Source organism: Vespula vulgaris, chromosome 10 (genome assembly GCF_905475345.1).
Source record: "Vespula vulgaris chromosome 10, iyVesVulg1.1, whole genome shotgun sequence".
NCBI lineage: Eukaryota > Metazoa > Arthropoda > Insecta > Hymenoptera > Vespidae > Vespula > Vespula vulgaris.
Window position 1 is genome coordinate 2,993,324 of NC_066595.1, and position 23,758 is coordinate 3,017,081.

Here is a 23,758-nt window from a genome sequence, read left to right on the forward strand (position 1 = left end):
ATCTATTTCTTCTTCTTCTTTTTTTTTTTTTGTTTACTCGACAGGATTTAAGGGGCTGGGTAATTAGAGATTTCATCGACTAAGTAATTGAAAAAACTAATTTTATATATGTGTGTGTGTATGTATAAATACAATTAATACTATATAAAATCTCGTAAATTCGTGTTTACATTTGCAGAAATAATGCAAACTCATCTTTAATTACCGACGGAATGTTTCTATGGGCAGAAAAAGAGAAATAGAGAGAGATAGAGATAGAGAGAGAGAGAGAGAGAGAGAGAGAGAGAGAGAGAGAGAGAGAGAGAGAGAGAGAGAGAGAGAGAGAGAAATTCACGTCGCAACTTTTAAATATCCGACAGTGTGCATAGTATATTTTATGTGTGTGTATGTGTACACGTATAAACTTTTGGAATTTGTAGAACCTATAGAAATTATATATTCGTAGCTTCTCTCTCTCTCTCTCTCTCTCTCTCTCTCTCTCTCTCTCTTTCTCTCTGTTTCTTTTCTTTTTCTTTTTTTCCCTCATTTTTTTTTCCTTTTTCTTCTTTTTTTTCTGTTTTGTACCTCTCCACACGTCCCAGAATGACTATTATCGTTCATACTCTGGATAACCAGCTTTAACGATCGTTTTTTATCTAAAGTATTTAAACATTTTAATTGCGTCAGCTTTTTTCGTCAATTAATTTCTACCACTTTGTTTTTATAATGGATTTAGATACACATTGTGATTCGCATGAAATTTTCAAGAGAAAATTATTGTTAATAATTTATCGTAGAATTTTTAACGCTCGGGTCGGGGCTGGAGGAAGCTGTTCGAAAAAAAAGTATTCCGCTTAAAAATCTACGCCATTTTCGATTTCTCGCGTGAGAAACGTTTATAAATACTTGTATACATATACACACACATCTATATATACATATCATATATTTATTTATTTATTTATTTATTTATTTATTTATTTATACAGGTAATCTTTTATTTATAATATTAGCGAAAAATATTTTAAGAATAATTTAGATATATTTAAACAATAGAAAAAAAGTTCACGTAAGCGTACGTAATAGCGAATTTAATTTTCGACCAATCCACAATATTCTTCATAAATCTTACTCGATCGTTCTTTGCTCAGATAAATAATTTTTTTTTTCATCTGTAATATACTGAAGTCGTCATAAAAAATATTTCCCACATATTTTGGGATATCCAGTGTAAGATTAGCGAACAAAAATTCCCAGGGGAGAAATAAAATTTTGCCTAAGTAAATTTTAAATATCAATTCGATATTTTTCGAGATGCTCGATTTAGGTCTGCAATTAGAGACTTGTAGTTTTACTATCTGAACAAAAATTAAATTGAAAAATCTTGAAAAAGGTGTCTGATTTTTTTTTAAACAACGTTGGATCTTTTCAATTCGCTTAAAGATTGAATTTTAGTCTATCCTATATAGATTATGCTTAAGTCGCGAGATAAGTTGTCTTTCGACACGGTTCAATGAGGAAATCATTTTTTAATCATTTAATATGTGTGTATACACACACACGCACGCGCGCGCGCGCGCAAGTATATCGATAATAAAAATAAAAAAAATATATTGGACCCATTCGTAGATATATTATCGGTATACATATCGATATCGGTCAATTTCGATTGGTTGATGTTACTCGTGAAATCCGATACAGAATATTTCTATCGCTCTACGGTTCTAATTGCGATGATATTCGGTTATCGTTAAAAGGGAGCCATTTAAATGACAAATTAAAATGGGAAAGACGAAGAAGAGAGATTGGCTCTGGTAAAGAGAAGAATTACTTTTTTTTTTCTTCTTTTTTCTTTTATCTTTTTTTTTCCCTCTCTCTCTCTTTCTCTCTTTTTAAGATTTTTTTTTTTTTATATATATTATACGACACGTACACCAGCTTTCCTTCTTTTTCTCTCTTTTTTAATTATTTATTATTATTATTATTTTTTTCTTTTTTTTTCAAGAAAACGATTCTTTACGTCATTCGTTTGAATTGGAAAAATAAGTTAATTTCGATCAAATTTACGTACAAGTTCGATTTAAAAACTTCTGATATTTTCAGACTGAAAATTGCTTTCTTCTTCTTTCTCTTTTCTCTTTTTTCTTTTTTCACAACGTTGCCCGTCATACTTGTCGATGATCATTTCCTTGAAAATTTACGAATTTTTGGTCTAAACTATCGAACGATAAATATATTTCGTACGTAATAAAATTAACGTTTACGTTTAAGTTCGATGCAAAATTTTCTTCGAAAATCTTTCGGTATTTTTAATCTACAAAATTGTTCTTTTTTTTTCTTTATTTTTTTTCCGTAAGCATTTGCCGTTATATTTATCGATGATTATTTTATTGAAAAATTACGAATTTTTGTCAGACTCAAACTAGATATTAAATATTTTTAGATATGATTAAAAAAAATCAACGTTTTACGTTATGAAGCTTTTTGAATTCCTTCAAAATTTCGGATTCATCTTTATATATATACATATATATATATATATACATACGTATGTGCGCCCACGTGTATATAATATATAAAAGTTACATATATCCAGTATGTCCAGCGTTCCGGCTAAGAAATCTTAACTTTATCGGATATGTGCTTTACCGTAGGTCCGTATAAACTTGAAAGCTCGCCGAAAGTTTGGTGAAAACGTTTCCAAGTCTCGGAAGTTCGACTATTAAACTACTTGTACTTTCTTCTTTAGAAGGCCGTGCTGGTTTTAAACCGGCAAATCTTTCGGGTGCCTATCGTTCCACGTTTCTCTTCCAACAACGTATACGTCTGTGTGTGTCTGTGCAAAAGTTTATTTTCACGATGAAATGAATTATCCTCTAATTAAATTCGTGTGTTATATGGGGGGAGAAGAGTGAATGGGGAGTGAGAGGGAGAAAAGAAAAAGGAGAAACAAAAAGATTGAAGAAAGAAAAGTGTTATCATCGGTAACGCACGAAGGAAAAAGAAAAAATAAATGTTATCTAGAATAATTTGAATATGAATTTGAATGTTCATATAAATTTTTAGATATTTCATTTCATTTTATTTTATTTTATTTTACTTTATTTTATTTACGTATTTTTTGCTTTTAATATAAATTATTAGAAAAATATTATTTTTGAAAAGGAAAAAGGAAATAAATAAAATTTATATATCTGGAGTTTATAAATAATTAAAACGAACATACGCGTTGCTCTGTTTTGTTTACATTAACCAAGTTATTTCGATATGCAATTTATAAAATTGATATATATATATATATACACATGTCTACATGCGTGTGTATAATTCATGTGTATACTACATTTAAAGCTAGATAAATATTATAAGTTCGATCATACAAATTAAAATTATTTATTGTCGTATTTTATTTGGAATGGAGAAAAAGAAAACGAAAAATAACAAAAAGAAAAAAATAATAAAGAAGAGAGAAAAAAGTAAAGAGAAACAGAAAAGACAAAAGTATATATTGCATGTTATAAAATCTCGAATAGTGATCTCGATTAATCGAAAGAAAATCGGATTCGATCCTGTAATCGAATTCCAAGCTTTTTCGAATTTCTTCGAGGATCGATCGTTTATTGGTCACGACGACGTTACGGAATTTCAAGCACGACCACTCATCTCACGAGTAAGGTGTCCCTGTTAGCTAGCTAGCATGTACTGTCAGTTACGCGTTATAATCGAAGGTCCTTCGAGTGGTTCGATGTCAAACGGTACGATCGGTTTTGACGCGTCCTCTTTTTCCCATTCCCATTCCAAGTTCTCTCTGTAACCATAGAATTTTACACGATATACGTATAAAAAAATATATATATGTAATTTTGAACTTATTCTCATTTTTGATCCTCAAAAAACTTATGAACGAGATAATTTTCTCAATTTTTTTTTAAACAAATTGACTAATTGCACTCTGTATACATTTATATGAATATCAGTTTTTATATCTATTTTCTTTTTATCTTTTTTAATTTAGTATTTTCACGTTTTGATGATAAATGTGAAAATGCAAATAAATTATATTTGCTTGCTGTATCACGATTTTTTTTTTATAATATATATTTATTTTATATATATATGTATATATATATATATCTACGATTTTCCATGAGATCCTAGATTGTTACGAAAAAAATATTTGCACGCTTCTTATAACATCTGTAATCGTCGAAAAAAAAAAAAAAAAAAAAAAAAAAAAGAAAGAAAAGAGGAAAGAAAAGAAGATTCACAGTTTTCCTGCTTATATCTAACTTTTCATATTCTAAATTTTTTATCAAGAAAATTGATTTGAAAGAAAAGAAAAAGAGGAAAAAAAGGAAAAGGGAAAAAGACGGAAAAAAGATCGATTGTCGATAATTAGGCGAGTTTAATTCGTGGCACAATTAGATACGAATGAGGAAACAAGTTCCATAGGTTTCAATAATTATTTACACGTCTCAGTAATTATTTAGTTTTTCGTCTAACGTGTCGAAACTATTTTCCACGAAATTCATGGTTATAGCGTCGGTATTATTTCGTCGAACGGAAAAGGTAGAAAGGAAAAAAGGTCGCTTCTTTCCTCCTTCGTGTGACACATGCACATATATACAGATAAATATATATATATATATATATATATATATATAATATTATTTGCGTCATCGTTACGCAAATCTTATTTTCAGCGCTAACTAAATTTTTTATTTATATACACGCGAAAGAGGAAGAACGATGATCGGTGATTTACATCGATCTCTTTGAAATCCTCCCGTATCTATTGTAAAATTCATAAAGTGAAGGAAAATAAAATATCCGTGCGTATCTTCTCTTTTAGAAAGGTTAGAAACATTTCATTTCTTCTCCTTTATTTTTCTTTTTCCTTTTTCTTTTCTTTCCCTTCCTTTTTCTTTTACTTTTCTTTTTCTTTTTTTAAATACAGTACTCATTCGTTGAATTTCAAATCGCGATTGATGCAACAATTCTTTTTATTATTCAACTTTCTTAGACCCTTTCTCTCTCTCTCTCTCTCTCTCTCTCTCTCTCTTTCTCTCATAAACACACAAACACATATGTACACGTATACATTTTATCTATCTATCTATCTATCTATATCTCTTCCTCCCTCTCTCACACTCTATATATCTATCTATTTATCTATTTATTTATTTATCTGTCTATCTACCTATCAATTTATTTATTTATTTATTTATTTATCTCTCTGTCTATCTTTTTATTTATTTACTTATCTTTCTATCTCTCTATCCATCTATCTATTTATTTATTTATCCCTCTCTCTCTCTCTCTCTCTCTCTCTCTCTTTCGCTTTCTCTCTCTTTCTCCGTCTCTATACCACTTTTTTTTTCTTTCTCGGGAGCAAGAAGGATTAGCCGCATTTTTCTTATAGGTACGATATACGTACAATCTCTTACCATTTCGAAGGATAATTCTCTCGAGCAGACGATTTTGGTTCGACGAGAAATTTAACGCCGGCAAACCGGTTGTAATGCCGACGAAACGTCATTCAAGAGGGATTCCCCGACTGAAACACGTCCTCCTCCTCTTCTTCTCTTCCTCCTTATCCTCCTTCTTTTCCTCTTATTCTCCTCCTTTCCCTCACTTAACCACCCTCTCCCTCTTCTTCTCTTTCTCTCTTTTTCTCACCGACGTTCTTTCTTCTTCTTACTCTGTCGCTAGAAAAACGCGACTGGATCGCAAGACAGGTACCGTCTCTCTCTTTCTCTCTTTTTTTCTCTTTCATCCAAACTTGTCGGACCTAAGTTCCATGCCCTGTGTGTGTGTACATATATATATATATATATATATATATATATATATATATATATATATATATATATATTCGAGACAAGAGGAATGTCGTGATGCTGATCGACCTCAAAACGATACTTATATGCATATGATTATATATCAACCGAAAACTTAGCAACGAAGTAGACACACACACACACACACACACACACAGAAAGAGAGAGAGAGAGAGAGAAGCACATGCACGTTTCCATATAATCGAGAAAGTAAAACCTTTCTCTTATACGTATATAGTACGCTTTGCGATATCTATCAGTAAAATTAATTCCATGTAATTTACATTTTATTATTCGGACGTATAGACGAAAATTCATTTAATATTTCAACCTAACCGTATATTTAGATCTTTCTTTTCTTTTCTTTTCTTTTTCTTTCTTTCTTTTTTTTTTCTTTTGGTTTTTTTTTTTTATAGAGCATTTTAAATATAAAATGCATCCATATGATATTCTGAAAGTTGTGATTATCGGTTATTTATTATTTAAAATATCGACGAATTTCTTTCGATCAGCGGAATATATAACATTTGTTCTTCGTCTATTTCTCGTCTCTTCTTATCAATTGTTGAGAAATATTTTGAAAGAAAAAAAAAATTAGTCATATCAAACAAGTATATCAATAATAATCATTTTCCAATTATTATGACTATTAAATCTCTGATAAATAAATTATTCAACAGTTTCTTATTTTAATTGATGGTCTAAAAATAGCATTTGGAATCTTATCAAATCGAAAATTATTTTTAAAAGTTTGAACATTTAATTTATTCTTTCTCACTTTCTTATCAGCCGATAAGGAATATAAACAAAAATATTCGTATAAAAGAAGAATATATTAACAATAAACATTTTCTATTTACTACGACTATAATATTTCGAATAAATAAATTATTCAAAACCTTTTTATTTTTAGTTGTCTAAAAAAAGTATTTGGAATCTTATTAAAATCGAAAATTTTTTTTTTAAAGTTTGAATATTTAATTTGTTTTTAATCGTCTTATCAATCGATAAGAAATATATAAAAAAAAATATTCATATAGAAGAAGAGTTTAACAATAATAACCATTTCCCGATTATTATGACTATAACATTTCGAAGAAATAAATTATTCAAAAACTTTTTATTTTAGTAGCCTGAAAAAAGAAAAAAAGAAAGAAAATAAAAGAGAAGCATTCGAAATCTTGTTAGATCGTTGAAAGTTTTATTTAAAAGTTTAGATATTTAATTTGTTTTCTTTTCTCGATCATTTTCTTATCGGCCGATAAGAAATATAAAAAAAAAAAAAACAAGAAACATTCTTCATGTGAAAAGAGCGTATATTAATAGTAACCACTTTGCGCAATTATTATGACTATTGAATCTGTAATAAATAAATTATTCAAAATCTTCTTGTTTTAAGAGAAAGAAAAGAAAAAGAAGAAAAGATGGACGCGAGATTGGGGGTTAAATGAAATTATTTATCCGGAAAAAACATATCACGTAAAAAGAATCGTTTTATCTTTCGTAAAAAGATCGTTCGCAAAATCTTCTCGTCCTCCTTGTTCGGTTACACAATAATTCGATTCTTTAGTATAGTATAACAGAAAGAAATAGGTTTTATTTTCGGTACAAAGGCCGAAACGGTGTTTGTATGCGCGCCCGGAAGAAGAGCGCAACAATGCCGGAGGCAACAACCAATAAGAAGTACTTACATACTACATCGAAAGAACGACCAATTGCCCTTTGCTGTTTCTCTCATCCTCCAACCTTCTTCTCTTACATCTTCTACGTCTTCTTATTCCTCTTCTCGTCGTATTGTGTCTCGACAAACAAACTAAACACTGTGTCTTCTTATATCGACTACCAGTTAAACTACTCCTACTAACTTCTACGTACATAAGAAAAAATGTATATATATATATATTTATATATTATGAAACATATAACTATTCTTTAGATATGATTGTATTGGATTGGTCAATAATGTCGTATTTTTTATTAATACGAAAATATTAATTTTTAATGCCAAAGGTCTTTTTTTTTTTTTTTAATAAATGAATCATTCTTTTCCGAAACCTTTTGGACGTTTATATGTTTTTTCTCTATCTCTTTTTTTTTTCTTCTTTTCTTCTGTTTCTTTTTTATTTCTTATTTCCGAATGTTATGAAACTACAAGCGTAAAAACTTGACTTACGATTCGAAGAAAAAAAAAAAGATCGAAAAAAAGTAATTAGTCTCGAAAAAGTTCGAAAAAAGAGTAATTCGATTTTTTTTTTTTTTATCATCTAGGGACTTTTAGCCCAGTCTGTGTTAATAATTTCGATATTATCTTTTATTGACCTACTCAATAGATATTTATATTTGTATGAATTATTGAAGCATCGTTTACGATGTTAAATTGATCTATGTGTCTGTGTTTTCGCATATTTTTTGGAAAAAAAGATATATATATATATATACGTGCGTGTGCGTATACGTACATAAAATTTTGATATGGTAGTAAATAATGCAGCGAGGGATGAGAAGTTTCTACAGTCATTGAATCATAACTTCGGATTTAATGATATTCATTTCTTTTGCTTTTTTATTTTCTTTTTTTATTTATTAAAAGCAAATTTATTATTTAAATATGACCTAGGCATATTAAATCATGATCACTATTACATTGACACGTTCGTTCGTATATCTATGTATATTTCGATATGGTATAGAAATTATGCATTCCGATACCAGTCTAAAATAATAAAATTCAAAATATTTAGAATGATACGAATATATAATTGGAATTTTTTAATGAATACAAATTATTCAGAATAATTTGACCAGTCAGACTTTTATTAAATCTGTGTTCGTAAATCAAATTACCGAACAATATATTTTTATTAGAAATTTAAGAAAATTAAAAAATTCGCTTAAAATTTTCTCTTTCTCTCTCTCTCTCTCTCTCTCTCTCTTTTTCAATTAAACAAGATAAAAATATTACGCGTTTATTTACAATTAATCTAAATTATATATTTGTATTAATCAATCGTTATGTTCGTTTACATATATTAATACGTATAGATCGATATATCTTTTATTATCGTTTGATATAAAAAAAGAAAGTTAAAAATCTATGTGAACGAGCGCGAGGAAAAATTCTAACTTGGAATGTATTCAAACGGAAATAAAAGATTAGACATATTAAGTCTCTCTCTCTCTCTCTTTTTCTGTGTACACGTGTGTACATGTGTGTGTATCGATGATTAATACAGATATAGCGATTAAGTGCGAGTTGGTAATATTCCGATAAACGACGGAAGTGTCTTTTGCTGCTTTAAAAAAATTTTCCTTCGCAAACCGGCTCATTATTATTTTTATTATTACTATTTTTCTTTCCCTCTTTTCCTCTCCATTAAATCTGATCGAAGAAAGATAAAATCGAATGAAATAAAAAGAGAAAGAGAAAGAGAAAGAGAGATTGAGAAAAAGAGAAAGAAAGAAAGAAAGAAGCAGCGAAGCGGAGAGAAAGTTGACTGGTAGAAAAGAGAGGGTGGGAGGGGTAAGAGAGGGAAGACGTTCGAGAACGGAGAATGGCCATCGAAAACCGACCTTCACCGCGAAATCGGTATACCTATTTATCTTCGTGAACGAACATGCTAACGAACGACATACACGAAATTCGTTTTATTTTATTTTATTTTATTTTATTTTATTTTATTATGTTTTATTTTATTTTATTTTATTTTATTTTATTTTATTTTATTTTATTTTATTTTATTTTATTTTACTTTATTTTATTTTATTTTATTTTACTTTATTTTATTTTATTTTATTTTATTTTATTTTATTTTATTTTATTTGGGGAATAGACGACCAATTGAAAAATTTATTGACAAAAAAAAAACAACATCATTCTCTATAATGAACAATATGAATGTTCTTTTCTTTTTCTTTTCTTTTTTTGGTTTATTTTTTGTTGTTCCTTTTTTTATTTTTATTTTTTATCATTTCCGATCCAAAGGATCTTTCAGATAGCCGATCCTATTTAATCTATATATTTTTTTAACGAAAGCTTCTTATTTCTGGTTTTTCTTTTTTATCTTTTTAAATATATTCAAAAGGAAAGAATATTGACTCGACGATGAGAATGTTCCTACGGCAATTTAAAAAGTATTAAAGTATCTACCAAGATATATTCTATTATATTTTGAACTACTTGATTCTTCGAATGCTCTAGATTTCAAAGTTAAGATACAAGAAAGAATTTGATTGAATTGATTGAATAATACGATCGATAAAAATTATAATATCTTTCTCTTTTTTTGAAAAATGAAACGCACAATAAAAATGAAAGAAAAAAATTGTTATTCGATAGGAATGGATTTTTTATTTATTTATTTTTATTTTTATTTTTATTTTAATTTATTTATTTATTTTTTATTATTTTCTAATGTAACGCGATCGATATATTGAACAAATATTTGTGATTACCTACTCTAATTATTCGCGAATATTATTATATTCATAAAAAAGATATATACATACATATAATATCATATAATATCTTTATTAATTTTATTAATTAATATACATACATATATACGTACATATATATATATATATTATTACATAATAAAAAATGACAAAAATATATACGTATATAAATTTATTGAAATAACATAAAAAAAGAGTATGATTTTTCATCGAGTTTATCCCCTTAAGATTATGCGATCAAATTCGCTAGCTAGCAACCTTATCCGAAGGTTATACTCGTGAACTGGCTTACAAGCGATAAGATCACGATTATACGGCTCACGTCGCTTCGTATCGACAAAATTCTCATTCGAATTGCTTAAATATCCAATGGAATTGGAATTTTCCTTTTTTTCTTTTCTTTTACCTTTTCGAAAGTAACTCGATCGATATACCCGCAAAATATATCTGTTTACTTATATTCACAAATATTATTAATATTAATAAAAAATCTATCATATTGAACCGGATCAATAATCGATCAGATAATCTTTAAAAATAATTAGTCAATTCCTTTTCCGACGAATGCATCTTTTAGGCTAATCTTTCTTTTTTTTCTTATATATATCAAATAAAATTATAAACTTAGAAAGTTTTGAAAAAGATTTATTGATATTTAAGATCATCTAGGAACGTTTGATCTCGTCTTGCGTAAGATGAAACATTTTGAAAAAAAGATTTATACAAAGAAGAAAAATTTGAAATAAAAATGATTATATATATATATATATATGTATGTATGTATGTATGTATTATATGTGATAGTATGAAAAAGGGATGAGCGTATTTAACTCCTGTCTTTTTACCGGATCCTCGTAGGAAGCATAAAGATTTCTCTTGGAGATCTTATTTACATTATATACATATTGCATATATAGTAGGAAAAGAGAGAGGGAAAGAGAGAAAGAGAGAGATTCAAAGATAAAGTTCATTAGTTTGGTGTCGTCGATTTAATCGTGTAAGTTAGGTACGCGTGTCCGATGATCTTATTAATCGCGAAATACATCCATATATAAGCATATAAGAGAGATCGTTAGAATTCCATAAAAGATTAAAAAGGATCAACGTCGACAAGATGGAGAAGTAGATGAAGAAGAAGAAAAAAAAAAGGAATAAAAAAGAAAAGGGTATTCTATATCGGTTTATTATACTTCGGTCAGTTAATGATTTCCTTCGATTAAACGAGAATTTAATGATCAAGAACTATAGTTTTAATATAAAGTGTTACCATTTAAATGACGTTGATAAACTTTCCCTCGTGAATCGCCATAATTTGAAAAAAAAGATATAAGATATTCTAGGACAAGCAATCCTTCGAGAAAAAGAAATATAATATATATATATATGTACGTATATAAAATATTGAATACACCAGATTTAATTCGAAACGCTATAATAACGTGCACACATTATTTTTTCTATTTAATCAGAACGCCGCGATATGTACAATCTAAAAAAAACATTACGAGTAAGTAACTAAATATATACGAGAGTTCACGCGCGATAGCGTCAAGAGATAAGTCAATTGCACTGGCGATGTGTTCGCGATCGGGACTTAACGAAAATCCATATAATACTATATGTATGTATCTATAATTAACATATATGTCATATATATATATATATATATATAATATTATTAAGACAAATTTTATATAAGACGGTGACATGATTTTTTTTCTTTTTCCTTTGTTTCTTTGTGTTTTTTATCTTCCCTCCTTTTTTGCTCCAATTTATATTCGACAACATTATTAAATATAATTCGTGAGAAATATATTAATTTGCGATTCGGTGGTTCGGTGAATTAACTAGGATTGCCAAGTTCTCTATGGTCTCATAGATTCGTCGTACTGCGTAACACCAGCCGTACAAATTGCAACGTCGAAACCGGATATATATCAGTTCATGCGTGACCAAGAACGTGGCCAATTCGTTTCTAAAACGAAGAATATTGTCGTTAAACGTTATTGTTTTTACATTATTTTCCACATTTGTGTTTGAGATTAAGAAGCTTACAGTCGTTTCTCTTTACGCGAACGACGAACGATATCAAATAAATAACAGTGGTCGAATATTTATCAAAGCCGATATAACAAACGATGTACAACTGTGTATGTATGTATAAAAATTGGATGGTTATCAGGCATACCTTTCACGATAGAAAAGTATTAGAGGAAAAAACGATTTTGTTAGCAAGAGCAACGCGTACGGGATTCGCGAGTCGGTCAATCGAAAGTAGAGCATGCCTTTGATGAAAACTTTTGTCTCCCTCTCGCGTTAATAAACTTCCTACGGCGTTATTATCGCGTTATTTGTGGAAAGAAAAAAAAAATTCCTTTTTGTAGGGATTTATCGGTAACCATTTTCGCGTATCCGATCAAGTACGTAGAACAATTACGGGGAGAAATTCATTCGATTTCGTTCGATTACGATGAAACGTAATGCGATTGTATTCTTACGCGTACACGTGTACGTAAGCATGAACGATCGTTCGTATTGCCTGATTGCAGATACTGGCGCGCCCTACGTATTGTACAAGGACAACATGGAGAGACCCCAAGGGCAATGGGGCCCGGGGCCGGGATCTCTCCAGGACGGGGGACTGTATCCTCAACAACAACAACAACAGCAGCAGCAGCAGCAACAACAGCAGCAGCAGCAACAACAGCAACAGCAGCAGCAGCAGCAACAGCAGCAGCAGCAAGGTTCCTCCTCGTCCGGTAGTCCACAGCAGGCCTGTGGTCCTCCCGTCGAAGGAGAAAACGGTCCTCCGCCCTCGTTGGCCTCCCCCGTGCCCTCCCCTTATCCCTCGGCACCTCCCGAGCCTCAAGCCTTAACCCCGGCCGAGGACGATATACAATCTAATCAAACCACCTCTCAGCAACAACAACAACAACAACAACAGCAGCAGCAGCAGCAGCAACAAACCCAACAACAACAACAACAGGTTCAACAACAGCAAGTCCAACAGCAACAACAACAGCAACAACAACAACAGCAGCAGCAACAATCGCAACAGGACCACTCGCCGCAGCAGCAATTGACGCCACACGAGGTGGATCGAAGCGATTGCTTTCCAGGTGCCGGGGAACTCCAACAATATCCACAGCATTATTTCAAAGAGGCCAGGCCTCATCCGTCACCGTCCGTACCGCCGCACATGCTGACGCCAGGCGGTTTCTCGGCGTTACACTATTTGAAGCAACCCGGGGTGATGCTAACGTCCCTTGGTCAAGGAGACGGCGGACCCGGTGGCCTCGAGGCTCACCAGTACGCGAGCCCAGGTGCGCCAAACATGGCGACCGGTCTACCCGATATCGTACAGCAAAGTGGGAAAACGTCGAAAGGCGCTAACAGCGACCTACGCCTCTTCAAATGCCTCACCTGCGGCAAAGACTTTAAGCAAAAGTCGACTCTGCTACAGCACGAGCGGATCCATACGGATAGTCGGCCGTACGGGTGTCCAGAATGCGGGAAGCGGTTCAGGCAGCAATCGCATCTGACGCAGCACCTGCGCATACACGCGAACGAGAAGCCCTATGCTTGCGTATACTGCGAGCGTACGTTCCGACAGCGTGCCATCCTCAACCAGCATCTGCGCATCCACTCGGGTGAGAAGCCATACCAATGTCCGGAGTGCGGAAAACACTTCCGTCAGAAGGCGATCCTGAATCAGCACGTCCGCACACACCAAGGCGAGCATTTCTCTCTGCCTCCCAGACTCCCAAACGGGGGTGTCCATCCACGGTCGCAACCACCCACGGTCGCAACCCATCCACCTTTGCTATACCATCATAACGTGTATCACGATCGTTTCTAACGACGGGACGACTAACGACCCTGCATCTCTTGCTCTTTCTTTCTCTCTCTCTCTCTCTCTCTCTCTCTCTCTCTCTCTCACTCTCTCTCACCCTCTCTCTCTCTCTCTCTCTCTCTCTCTCTCATTTGTTCGCTCTCTTTCTCGTTTATTTCTTTCTTTCTTTCTTTCGTTCGTCGAGCGCATCCAAGAGCGAGCCGCGAAACGGAGAAGAGAAAGAAAGCTCTCTTTTTGCTAAATCCTTGCGGATTCCTCCGGCTGCTAAACTACCACCTTACCTCACCTTACCTCGCTCTACCTTACCCTGCCCTCCCCTGCCCTGCCCTGCCCTGCCCTACCCTGCCCTACCCTACCCTACCTTACCTGTCCGACCACTGAGCCACCCGCTCACCTACCTGTCCGTATCCCTCTCCCGCTCTCTAACATAAGCCTCTTGTCTTCTCGTACGAACGCGAATTATTATCGGATCTCTGGTTCGACGCGTTACGCTTATGGAGAATAACGTTCCTAGGGTTCTAAGCTAATGGGAGAGATGAGCGAATCCAAATGACGAAGGTAACGTTCTCGTTTCAGACGTGAGCCCGCATCTCATCTTCAAGAACGGGATGACGCCGACGCTTTGGCCGCAAGACGTACCGTTTCCACCGGAGGAAGGCAAGGAGGAGGTAGCCTCGACCTTCGGCGACACGGACACGCAGTCGGGTGCGTTTAGTCCCGCGCCAGACGCGAATTCCATCCAGTATCCGGCATACTTCAAAGACCCGAAAGGCGGTAATCACGCGGTGTTCGGTGCCGGTGGTTCGAGCAGTTTCGGCGCGCTACAATATATAAAACAGCAAGGGGGTAGCAAGAGCTGCCTACCGGACGTGATACAGCACGGTCGTTCCGCGGGAATGCCTCTTTACGTTCGTTGTCCGATCTGTCAGAAGGAGTTTAAGCAAAAGTCGACTCTCCTACAGCACGGTTGCATACACATCGAGTCGAGACCTTATCCCTGTCCGGAATGTGGCAAGAGGTTCAGGCAACAGTCCCACCTCACTCAGCACTTGCGCATTCACACGAACGAAAAGCCGTACGGTTGCGTTTACTGCGGCCGTAATTTCCGACAGCGTACTATCCTTAATCAGCATCTGCGCATTCACACAGGCGAGAAACCGTACAAGTGTCAACAGTGCGGCAAGGACTTTCGTCAAAAGGCGATATTGGATCAGCACACGCGTACACATCAAGGCGACCGACCGTTTTGCTGTCCAATGCCAAACTGTAGGCGACGATTCGCGACCGAGCCGGAGGTTAAGAAGCATATCGACAACCATATGAATCCGCACGCGGCCAAGGTGCGTAGGAACTCGAGCAGCGACGCGAAAGCACCCGGTACGCCTACCGGTTTAGGACCCGTGCCGGTACCGCGCGGCCTTACACCTACCGTTGTTAAGCCCGAGCTATACTTTCCTCAGTGTTACGCGCCCGCGTTCAATCATCAGCCGCCGGTATCGACTGCACAGTTCCCCGGTCAGACGAACGGGGTATCCGTGGCTGGCGAGTTCAAACCACCTAGCGGACTGCCGCCCCAGTGACTAACCGTCCATCCTGCCGCCTACTAGCAAGCAGGAATACCGCTGACGTTTCAGCGATCCTTTGCTCATCGCTTCGAGGCCGGGCCAACCGCCGCCGTTGCCGCCGTCGCCGCCGTCGTCGCCACCGCCTCCACCACCATTGCCACCACCTCAAACGTCACCACCTCCAACGACAGATGCGGACAGCAGCAGCTGATTCAGTAACGCATTCTCTACGATCTCTACGATCTTTTACGATCCTCTTCCTCGACTTGTTCGGCAAACCTACCTTACCCGCCTACCGACCTACCTACAATACTTACTTACTTACTTACTACCTATCTGTCACTTATCGCCTTTCCTTTCGAAACCGACGACGCTCGGTCAAACGGAAGGAAGATTATCAGCGATAACATACTCTCGTCTCTTCCTCCGTACGTATTTTTTATATCGTTCGATCGACGGCTCTCGCCTTTCTTTCCTTCCTATGGCGCTCATACTGTCCGATCGTTTTAAACTCGTGGGATAAACGGCTCGAGTACATGTTCGATTATCGATTCCTCAACGTCGATATTTTACTTGTCTATATTTCAAGGAGAAATATAGAAAGAGAAACAGCCAGAGAGAGAAAGAACAAGAGAGAAAAAGAGAGAGAGAGAGAGAGGAACAGAAATTGGCGGGCATTTCTGCAAAAGCAAGAAAGGATTACACGACCACGAGACTAGTACATACCTACGTCTCTTGTACATATGTATGTAAAAGCCGTTTTTCTTTAAAGGAAGAAAGGAGAGAGGAGGAGACAGAGAAAGGGAGAGAGAGAGAGAGAGAGAGAGAGAAAGAGAGCAAAATCACGCAACCAGAAAAAATATGCGTATTCGGTAACGCGAACTTAGCATGATTGCGATACAGTGCAAAAAACGAGAATTCAAGAGGATCTGTTAGGAGAAAGAAAGATAGAGAGATAGAGATAGAGCGAAAGAGAGAGAGAGAGAGAGAGAGAGAGAGAGAGAGAACAAAAAAAATTACACATATAAAAAAAAAAGTGTATAAGAGGACAAGGGGATTGGAAGACGAGCGGAAGCGAAGGGAGTAAGATTAGGTAGGATTTAAGAGGACTACGTATCCCCACCCCATCCCTCGATTCCAACCCAACCCAACCCAAGCCAACCCAACTCAACTCAACTCAACTCAACCCAATCTACTCCGTTCCCCACTCCTCAATACACACGATTGTCCACAATCAAGTACATACATACATACATGCATGGATATACACGTACATACACAGATACACATATTGAAGCGTGCGGAGCCATAGCTTTCTGTACGACCGATTTAACGATGACGATTTTTTGTTTGTCTCGAGGGGAGGTACAACTCTTGTATACTATAGTAATATTTGAATGTATATTTATACGGCAGGTTATTATTCTAACTACTTATATATATATATATATATATACACACACATATATATATAAATATATATATGTGTATATATATATCACAATATTTTGAATCAGTTTTAAAATCAGATTGGTGCTGATAAATAGGTAAGCAAAACGAAAGAGGAGGGAACGTGGAAGAAGGCTGAGACATCGTAGAAGTAGCGCAAAATAGGGGATAGTCGATAGAAGTAGATCGTCGAAATATATATATATATATATATATATGTATGTATGTATGTATGTATGTATGTATGTATGTATGTATATATGTATGTATATATATTATAAACACTTCTACATATTTACGTGCATACTGTGCATATGCAAGTATATACACAACACACAACACACATAGACAAACAGATAACAGATAACGCGTAAACATGAAAAGACTAAATAAAAAAAAAGGTGTCCCATAAAAGTCCACACATCATCGGGGATGTTTAGAAAAAAAAAAAAAAAAATATACGATTCCACCACCACTTCTACCACCACCACCACCACTACCATTACCACCACCATCACCACCACCACCGGTATAACATTTCATGGCAATACTTAAAATGAAAATTTCAACGTACTAGAGAATAGTCTTTTAAATTTCTAATTAAGACGTGTGATCTCTCTAATTAGTGTACTATATACATATAACATATACATATATATATATATAATATCTATATATATATATATAATAATAATAATAATGATATATCTATATCTAGATAACTCGAGATGCATAAGTATAATTACGATTACGTATATTAGGCGTTCGACAGTTAGTCTTTTATCATTTAGACACAGAGATCTGAAGATGATAATTGTGCGGCCATATTCTCTGTGGCCTGTTCGTAGTGCCTCGGAATTGCTGCTCGCGGCAGTGATTTGACCGTATTTTAGGATGGTGTATTATAATTATATTATGAACTATAATTATATCGATACTCTCTGATACAGTACTAAAAACAAACAAACAAACAAATAAACAAACAAACAAACAAACAAATAAACAAACAAGCAAGCAAGCAAAAGAAGCAAACAAACAAAATTAATAAGGAAAGAGAAGGAAAAAAATATCGTGAGACGTCACGTTAATAAACGACTCATTAAATTATTAGAATCTACCTATGTATGAGTATATCGCGCGTAAATGTGCAAGAGCACCGAAACCGCAATACATTAAATGCACACATATACACTAATACACACATACAGATACACGTCAGGTGTACACTTACACGTTAAAAGGGAGGTATAGAGAGCAAGAGAGAGAGAAAGAGAGAGAGGGAGAGAGAAAGAGAGAGAGGTAGAGATAGAGATTGAGATAGAGATTGAAATTGAGAGAGAGAAAGAGAGAGAGAGAGAGAGATTAAGGAAGGGGGAAAAACGATTTAATCGTAATAATTATTTAATCATTGTTCTTTATCCCTGTGCTTTTCTTTCTCGCGTTTAACATGAAAATATGTATGTATGTATGTATACGTAAAGAGGAATAGAAGAAAATATTCGAAGGATCCCAGTGCGCATTTGAATGCTGTTACGAGTATTTGAAGAACGTTTGCTGTCATCGTTGTTATTACTTGCTTCTCGCTTTCTTCTTCTTCTCTTCTTCTATTTTCTGAAATTCTTCTCTGTTTTTTTTTCTTTCATTAATTTCTTCTTCATTCACCCCCTCTTGCAAAAATTATCATATTCATAATGTGGTACAAGGTGGATGTCCCCATGTAAGGATAATTATTTCGATTGCTATTCGAGATATTATTCTCGAGATATATCGATTGCCAATTTCCGTATGTCCTTTTCGCAGGTCTTCGTATATAATGTAATATGCTAACTATATGCGTGTGCATATATATATATATATATATATATATATATATATATATATATATATATATACGTACATACATAGATTCATTCACTCGTTCATTCATTCAGTCGCATTTATACACACCTCGAATCATTCGGAACGTTTTCTCGTAAACTTTCGATCAACTGTTGTGAATTACATTGTGAGACCATGCCTTTATTATTTATTATTTTTTTTTATTGTTATTATTATTCTCAATTTCTTACTTCCATTTCTTTTTTCTTTTCTTCTCGTTTGTCACCGACATTTCCTCGATACATCGTAAAACGAATTCGATCTTTTTTATATCGTCAGGAAAAAAAGCAACATTTTTATTTTTTATCATCAACGAATTTCTTTTTACTTCTTTTTTTCTTTTCTTTTTTATTTTATTATTATTTTTCTATCAACGTATATATTAGCTTATTTGTCCGATCTTTTTGTCGTACGCGAAGACGAGAAAAATTCGATCGGAATCCGTCTTTACGCATATTGCACATTTTTTGTTTTGTTCTGTTTTATTCTATTTTTACTTTTATCGATCGTATATATCTATATACATTCCAAGAATATTTTAAACATTTTTTAATATCCCTAATCGGACGAGTATTTTGACGAATACATCATATTACTAAGGACACTCATATAACTTTATTAGATATTTCAAATTTCATTTCGATTGATCGATACATTTATTCCAACACTTGCATTTATCACACATATATTTATACATATACGTATACATATATACAGTGATGAATCGTATAATTCCGACTACTCAAATATTGTGTTCGTCCTTGTAACTTTCTTGGACCAACTTCGGAAATATTTTTCTTATCCTCAATGAATATATTCGAGTTCTTTTTTTATTTTATTTTATTTTATTTTTTTTTTTTTTTTTTTACGAAACAGATTCTAATAATTTTTTCCGTATTATTAACCATTGGGTATACCAAAAAAAAAAAAGAAATAAAAAAAATGTAAAAGAAATTCTAGATATATTAAATCAAAAAAACGTGATCACTATTACGATTCATCCTAACATACATATATAAATATATACGTATATATATGTACGTATATAAGTGTGTATGTATGTACATATATATATATATTGTATTTGCATTTAAAAAAAAAAAAAAAAGTAAAAAGGAAAAAAAAAGATAAAAGTAGAAATATAATCCAACAATTTTCAAACGAAAACGACGTTAAGATCGAGTTTTCTTATACGTAACATTTTCTGGAAGCTCGATTTGAAAGTATACGATATTAATACTCGAAACGTATTCTCGATCGAACGTATTCACATCGTTCGACGTGATTCGTATCATTCTCAGATTTTGCATAATAGGCCCATTTATAATTCCCATTTTTTAATGGCAAGGTGTATTATCAGAAGAAGGAAGAAAGAAGAAAAAAGAAAAGGAAAGGAAAGAAAAGGAAAAAGAAAACAACAAAAACAATAACATCTCCCTCGCTTGAAGAATATAAAGCATTTTATTTGAGAATCACAATCTTCATATTCTTTTTTCTTTTTCTTTTTTTTTTTTTTTTTATTATTTAAATTCCGCAAGAGGATCCGAGGCTTTTTTAACATTCGTGATTTCGATCCCTTTCGACTCTCGAATGGGATGGGTTGAAGGATTGATAGATAGAAAGGGAAAGAGAGAGGCAAATAGAGAGAAAGAAAGAGATAGAGAGAGAGAGATATAGAGAGAGAAAGAGAGAAGAGAGAGAGAGAGAGAGAGAAAAAAGAAAGAGAATAAAAAATATTAGCAGGAAGAAGAGGAGAGGGTAAGGATGAGAGAATCATGCTCATTTTGTGTGTGCGGTCTGCCGAGAATATTCAAAACGTAAGAAGAAAGAAATAAATAAAGAAAGGATTATTAATAAAAATAATAATATTAATATTAATAATATTAATAATAATAGTAGTAATAATGGTAATAATAAAAATAATAATAATAATAATAGTAATTATTATATTAATAATGATAATAATATAATGGAAAGAGAAAGTTTTGTTCCTATATATATGTGTGTATGTGTATCTGTGCATATATATATATATATATATAGGAACAAATAAGAGAGAGAGAGAGAGAGAAATGCTCGATTATGTCGCGATTGAAAATGAAAATAAAGAAAAATGAAATGGCCGAATAGTTAAAAAATCGTCAATGAAACATACAATAATAATAATAACAATAAAAATGACATCGACGACGAGAATGACAATGACAAAGACAATAACACCGACGATAATTTAAACGTTTCGAGTAGAAATTCTCATCGTACCTTGTCGTCATCGTCGTTGTCGTCGTGGTCGTCGTAGATCTCGAAACGACGAAAAGACGAAAAAAGGGGGATGGATGTTTGTATCGTGCCGTAGGGGAAATGAGAAAAGGGGAAAGGGGAAGAGATAATCAACGACGACGAATATTATGACCTGTGGTTTTTTCTCCCTTTTGGTTTCTTTTATTTTCTTTTTTTTTTCATTTTTTTTTATCTTCCTTCCTCTCTACTTTTCTTCCTCTTCTTCTACTTCTTTTTATTATTATTATTATTATTATTATTATTATTATTATTATTATTATTATTATTATTATTAGAACTACTACTACTACTACTACTATTACTAGTATAACTACTATTACTTTATTATTATTATTATTATTATTATTATTATTATTATTATTATTATCATTATTATTATTATTATTATTATTACTGCTACTATTATTACTACTTGTTTTTCTTTTCTTCTTTTTCTTTGTAAACAAAGTGTAGATAATACGGATATCCCTTGTTTTCTATTGTTTACAATTTACGCTGTACTAGGTATATAGATATATATATGTCCATATATATATATATAAAAATATTATTGTCATTATTAGAATTATATTATTATTATTATTATGATTTGTACTATCAATTATTGTTTATTATCATCGATCATTGCTACGATTATTATTATTATTATTATTATCATATATTATATATTATTACTAATTATTATTATTATTATTACATATGTATATATATATGTGTATGTATATATATATATATATATATATATATATATATATATCTTTAAGTTTCCGAAAATGATTTTGTATACGGTGCAGTGGTTAGTTTCATTTATAGAATTTTTTTCTTTTATCACGCCTTATAATATTGTAATCACATCTTTGTTCAAGTCCGTCGGCTGTACGAAAAGAAAGAGAATGAGAGAGAGAGAAAAAGAAAGAAAGAATGGGTGTGAGAGAGAGAGAGAGAGAGAGAGAGAGAGAGAGGAATGCTTCTCCCCCGCCAGCCCACATTCTTTTTTTATATCTGATGTTATAGAATGTTACATCTTTTATCCTCTTTTTTCTTTTTTTTTATACGTTATTATCTCGAATAGTCGATTACTAGCGCTTATACTTATTATTATTATTATTATTATTATTATTATTATTATTATTATTATTATTATTATTATTATACTCTATATATCTCGCAGTCACAAAATTCAAAGTGTGATATATACATGTATATAATATATGTATGTACATGCATGGATAGACTCGATGGAAAACCCAAAAGATTGGATGACGAAAATGCGATATTGAATCGATACACAGCTTTTCTTTTTCTTTATTTTTCTTTTTTTCAAAAGAAAAAGAAAGAAAGAAAAGAAAAATGAAAGTTTGAAAATAGAAAAGGAGAAACGTAATTATCGTGTACACACACACACACACACACACACGGATACACCCACAGACACATAAGTACGTTCGTACAGAATATACATACTATACATAATATATATAATATACATAATATACATAAGTCTTGCTCGACCATAAGTTTCTGAAAAAAAAAAGAAAGAAAAAAAAGAAAAAGAAAGAAAGAAAAATATTGAGCAAGAAAATGAATAAGCCTGTGGTTTTGCATATCTAGCTCGAAAAAGAGGAGAATGTTTCTTTTCTTCTATTTTTTTTTCCTTTTTTGCTTTTCTTCTTTTATCTTCTTTCTTTTTTTTCTTCCTCTTTTTGTAATTTTCATTTTTATCTTTTAAGTTCCGCAAATAATATACGTACGTATAGCGAAAGGAGAGCTTGTAGAGAACTCTAAGAAGTTTGTCACGGACTACTCACTACTATCGAAGGAAACTGGTTCGATCGGTCGGGTCGATCGATCGATCGATCGATCGCTCTTTCGTTCGTTCGATCGTTCGCTCTCTCGATCGTTTGCTCGCTCGGTTGGACAACGTCAGAATCTTGAGCGGTGCCATTTTGATCGACTAACTCGTTCCATCCTAATCGTTTTAACCATAGAAACACACCGATTTTATACATAGTTACATATACATATACATATATATATATATACATATATATATACATACATATATATATATATACATATATATATATATATATATATATATATAAAGATCTCGTTACTTGTTCTTACACAATAATGAGAATAGTATATCAAAAGAAAAAATTTATATATAGAAGAGGATGTTAAAATTACAAAAAATTCGTCGATCCAATTTTATTACATACACTTATATACATACATATAATAAAAAAATATATATACATATATATATATATATATTATCAGGTATATCTTTCTTTGCGACATAAACGCAGAAGACGAGTGAACGACGTTGTCCGACTGAATCGAAACAGTTTATTATTCGTTAGAGATGAAAATGTCTATTTCTTCGTTCTTGCCTTCGATTTTTATCTTCTTATTCTTATATATATATAAATATA

General features: G+C 32.9%; 1 protein-coding gene across 3 annotated transcripts in view; it reads left to right on the forward strand.

Annotated features, from left to right (window-relative positions):
- Positions 1–20,726, forward strand: part of LOC127066967 (zinc finger protein 497-like) — a 38,623-nt gene extending 17,897 nt beyond the window's left edge. Inside the window, exons 2-4 of one of the 3 annotated variants that reach the window (XM_051001349.1) lie at positions 12,824–14,008; positions 14,704–15,467; positions 15,588–20,726. In XM_051001349.1, the coding sequence (XP_050857306.1) occupies positions 12,824–14,008; positions 14,704–15,467; positions 15,588–15,707 (2,069 nt within the window). In that variant the 3' untranslated portion in view covers positions 15,708–20,726. Of the gene's footprint in view, positions 1–12,823; positions 14,009–14,703 lie in introns of all 3 variants that reach the window. The other 2 variants (XM_051001347.1, XM_051001348.1) reach the window with 2 other exon arrangements.
- The last annotated feature ends 3,032 nt before the right edge of the window (positions 20,727–23,758 follow it).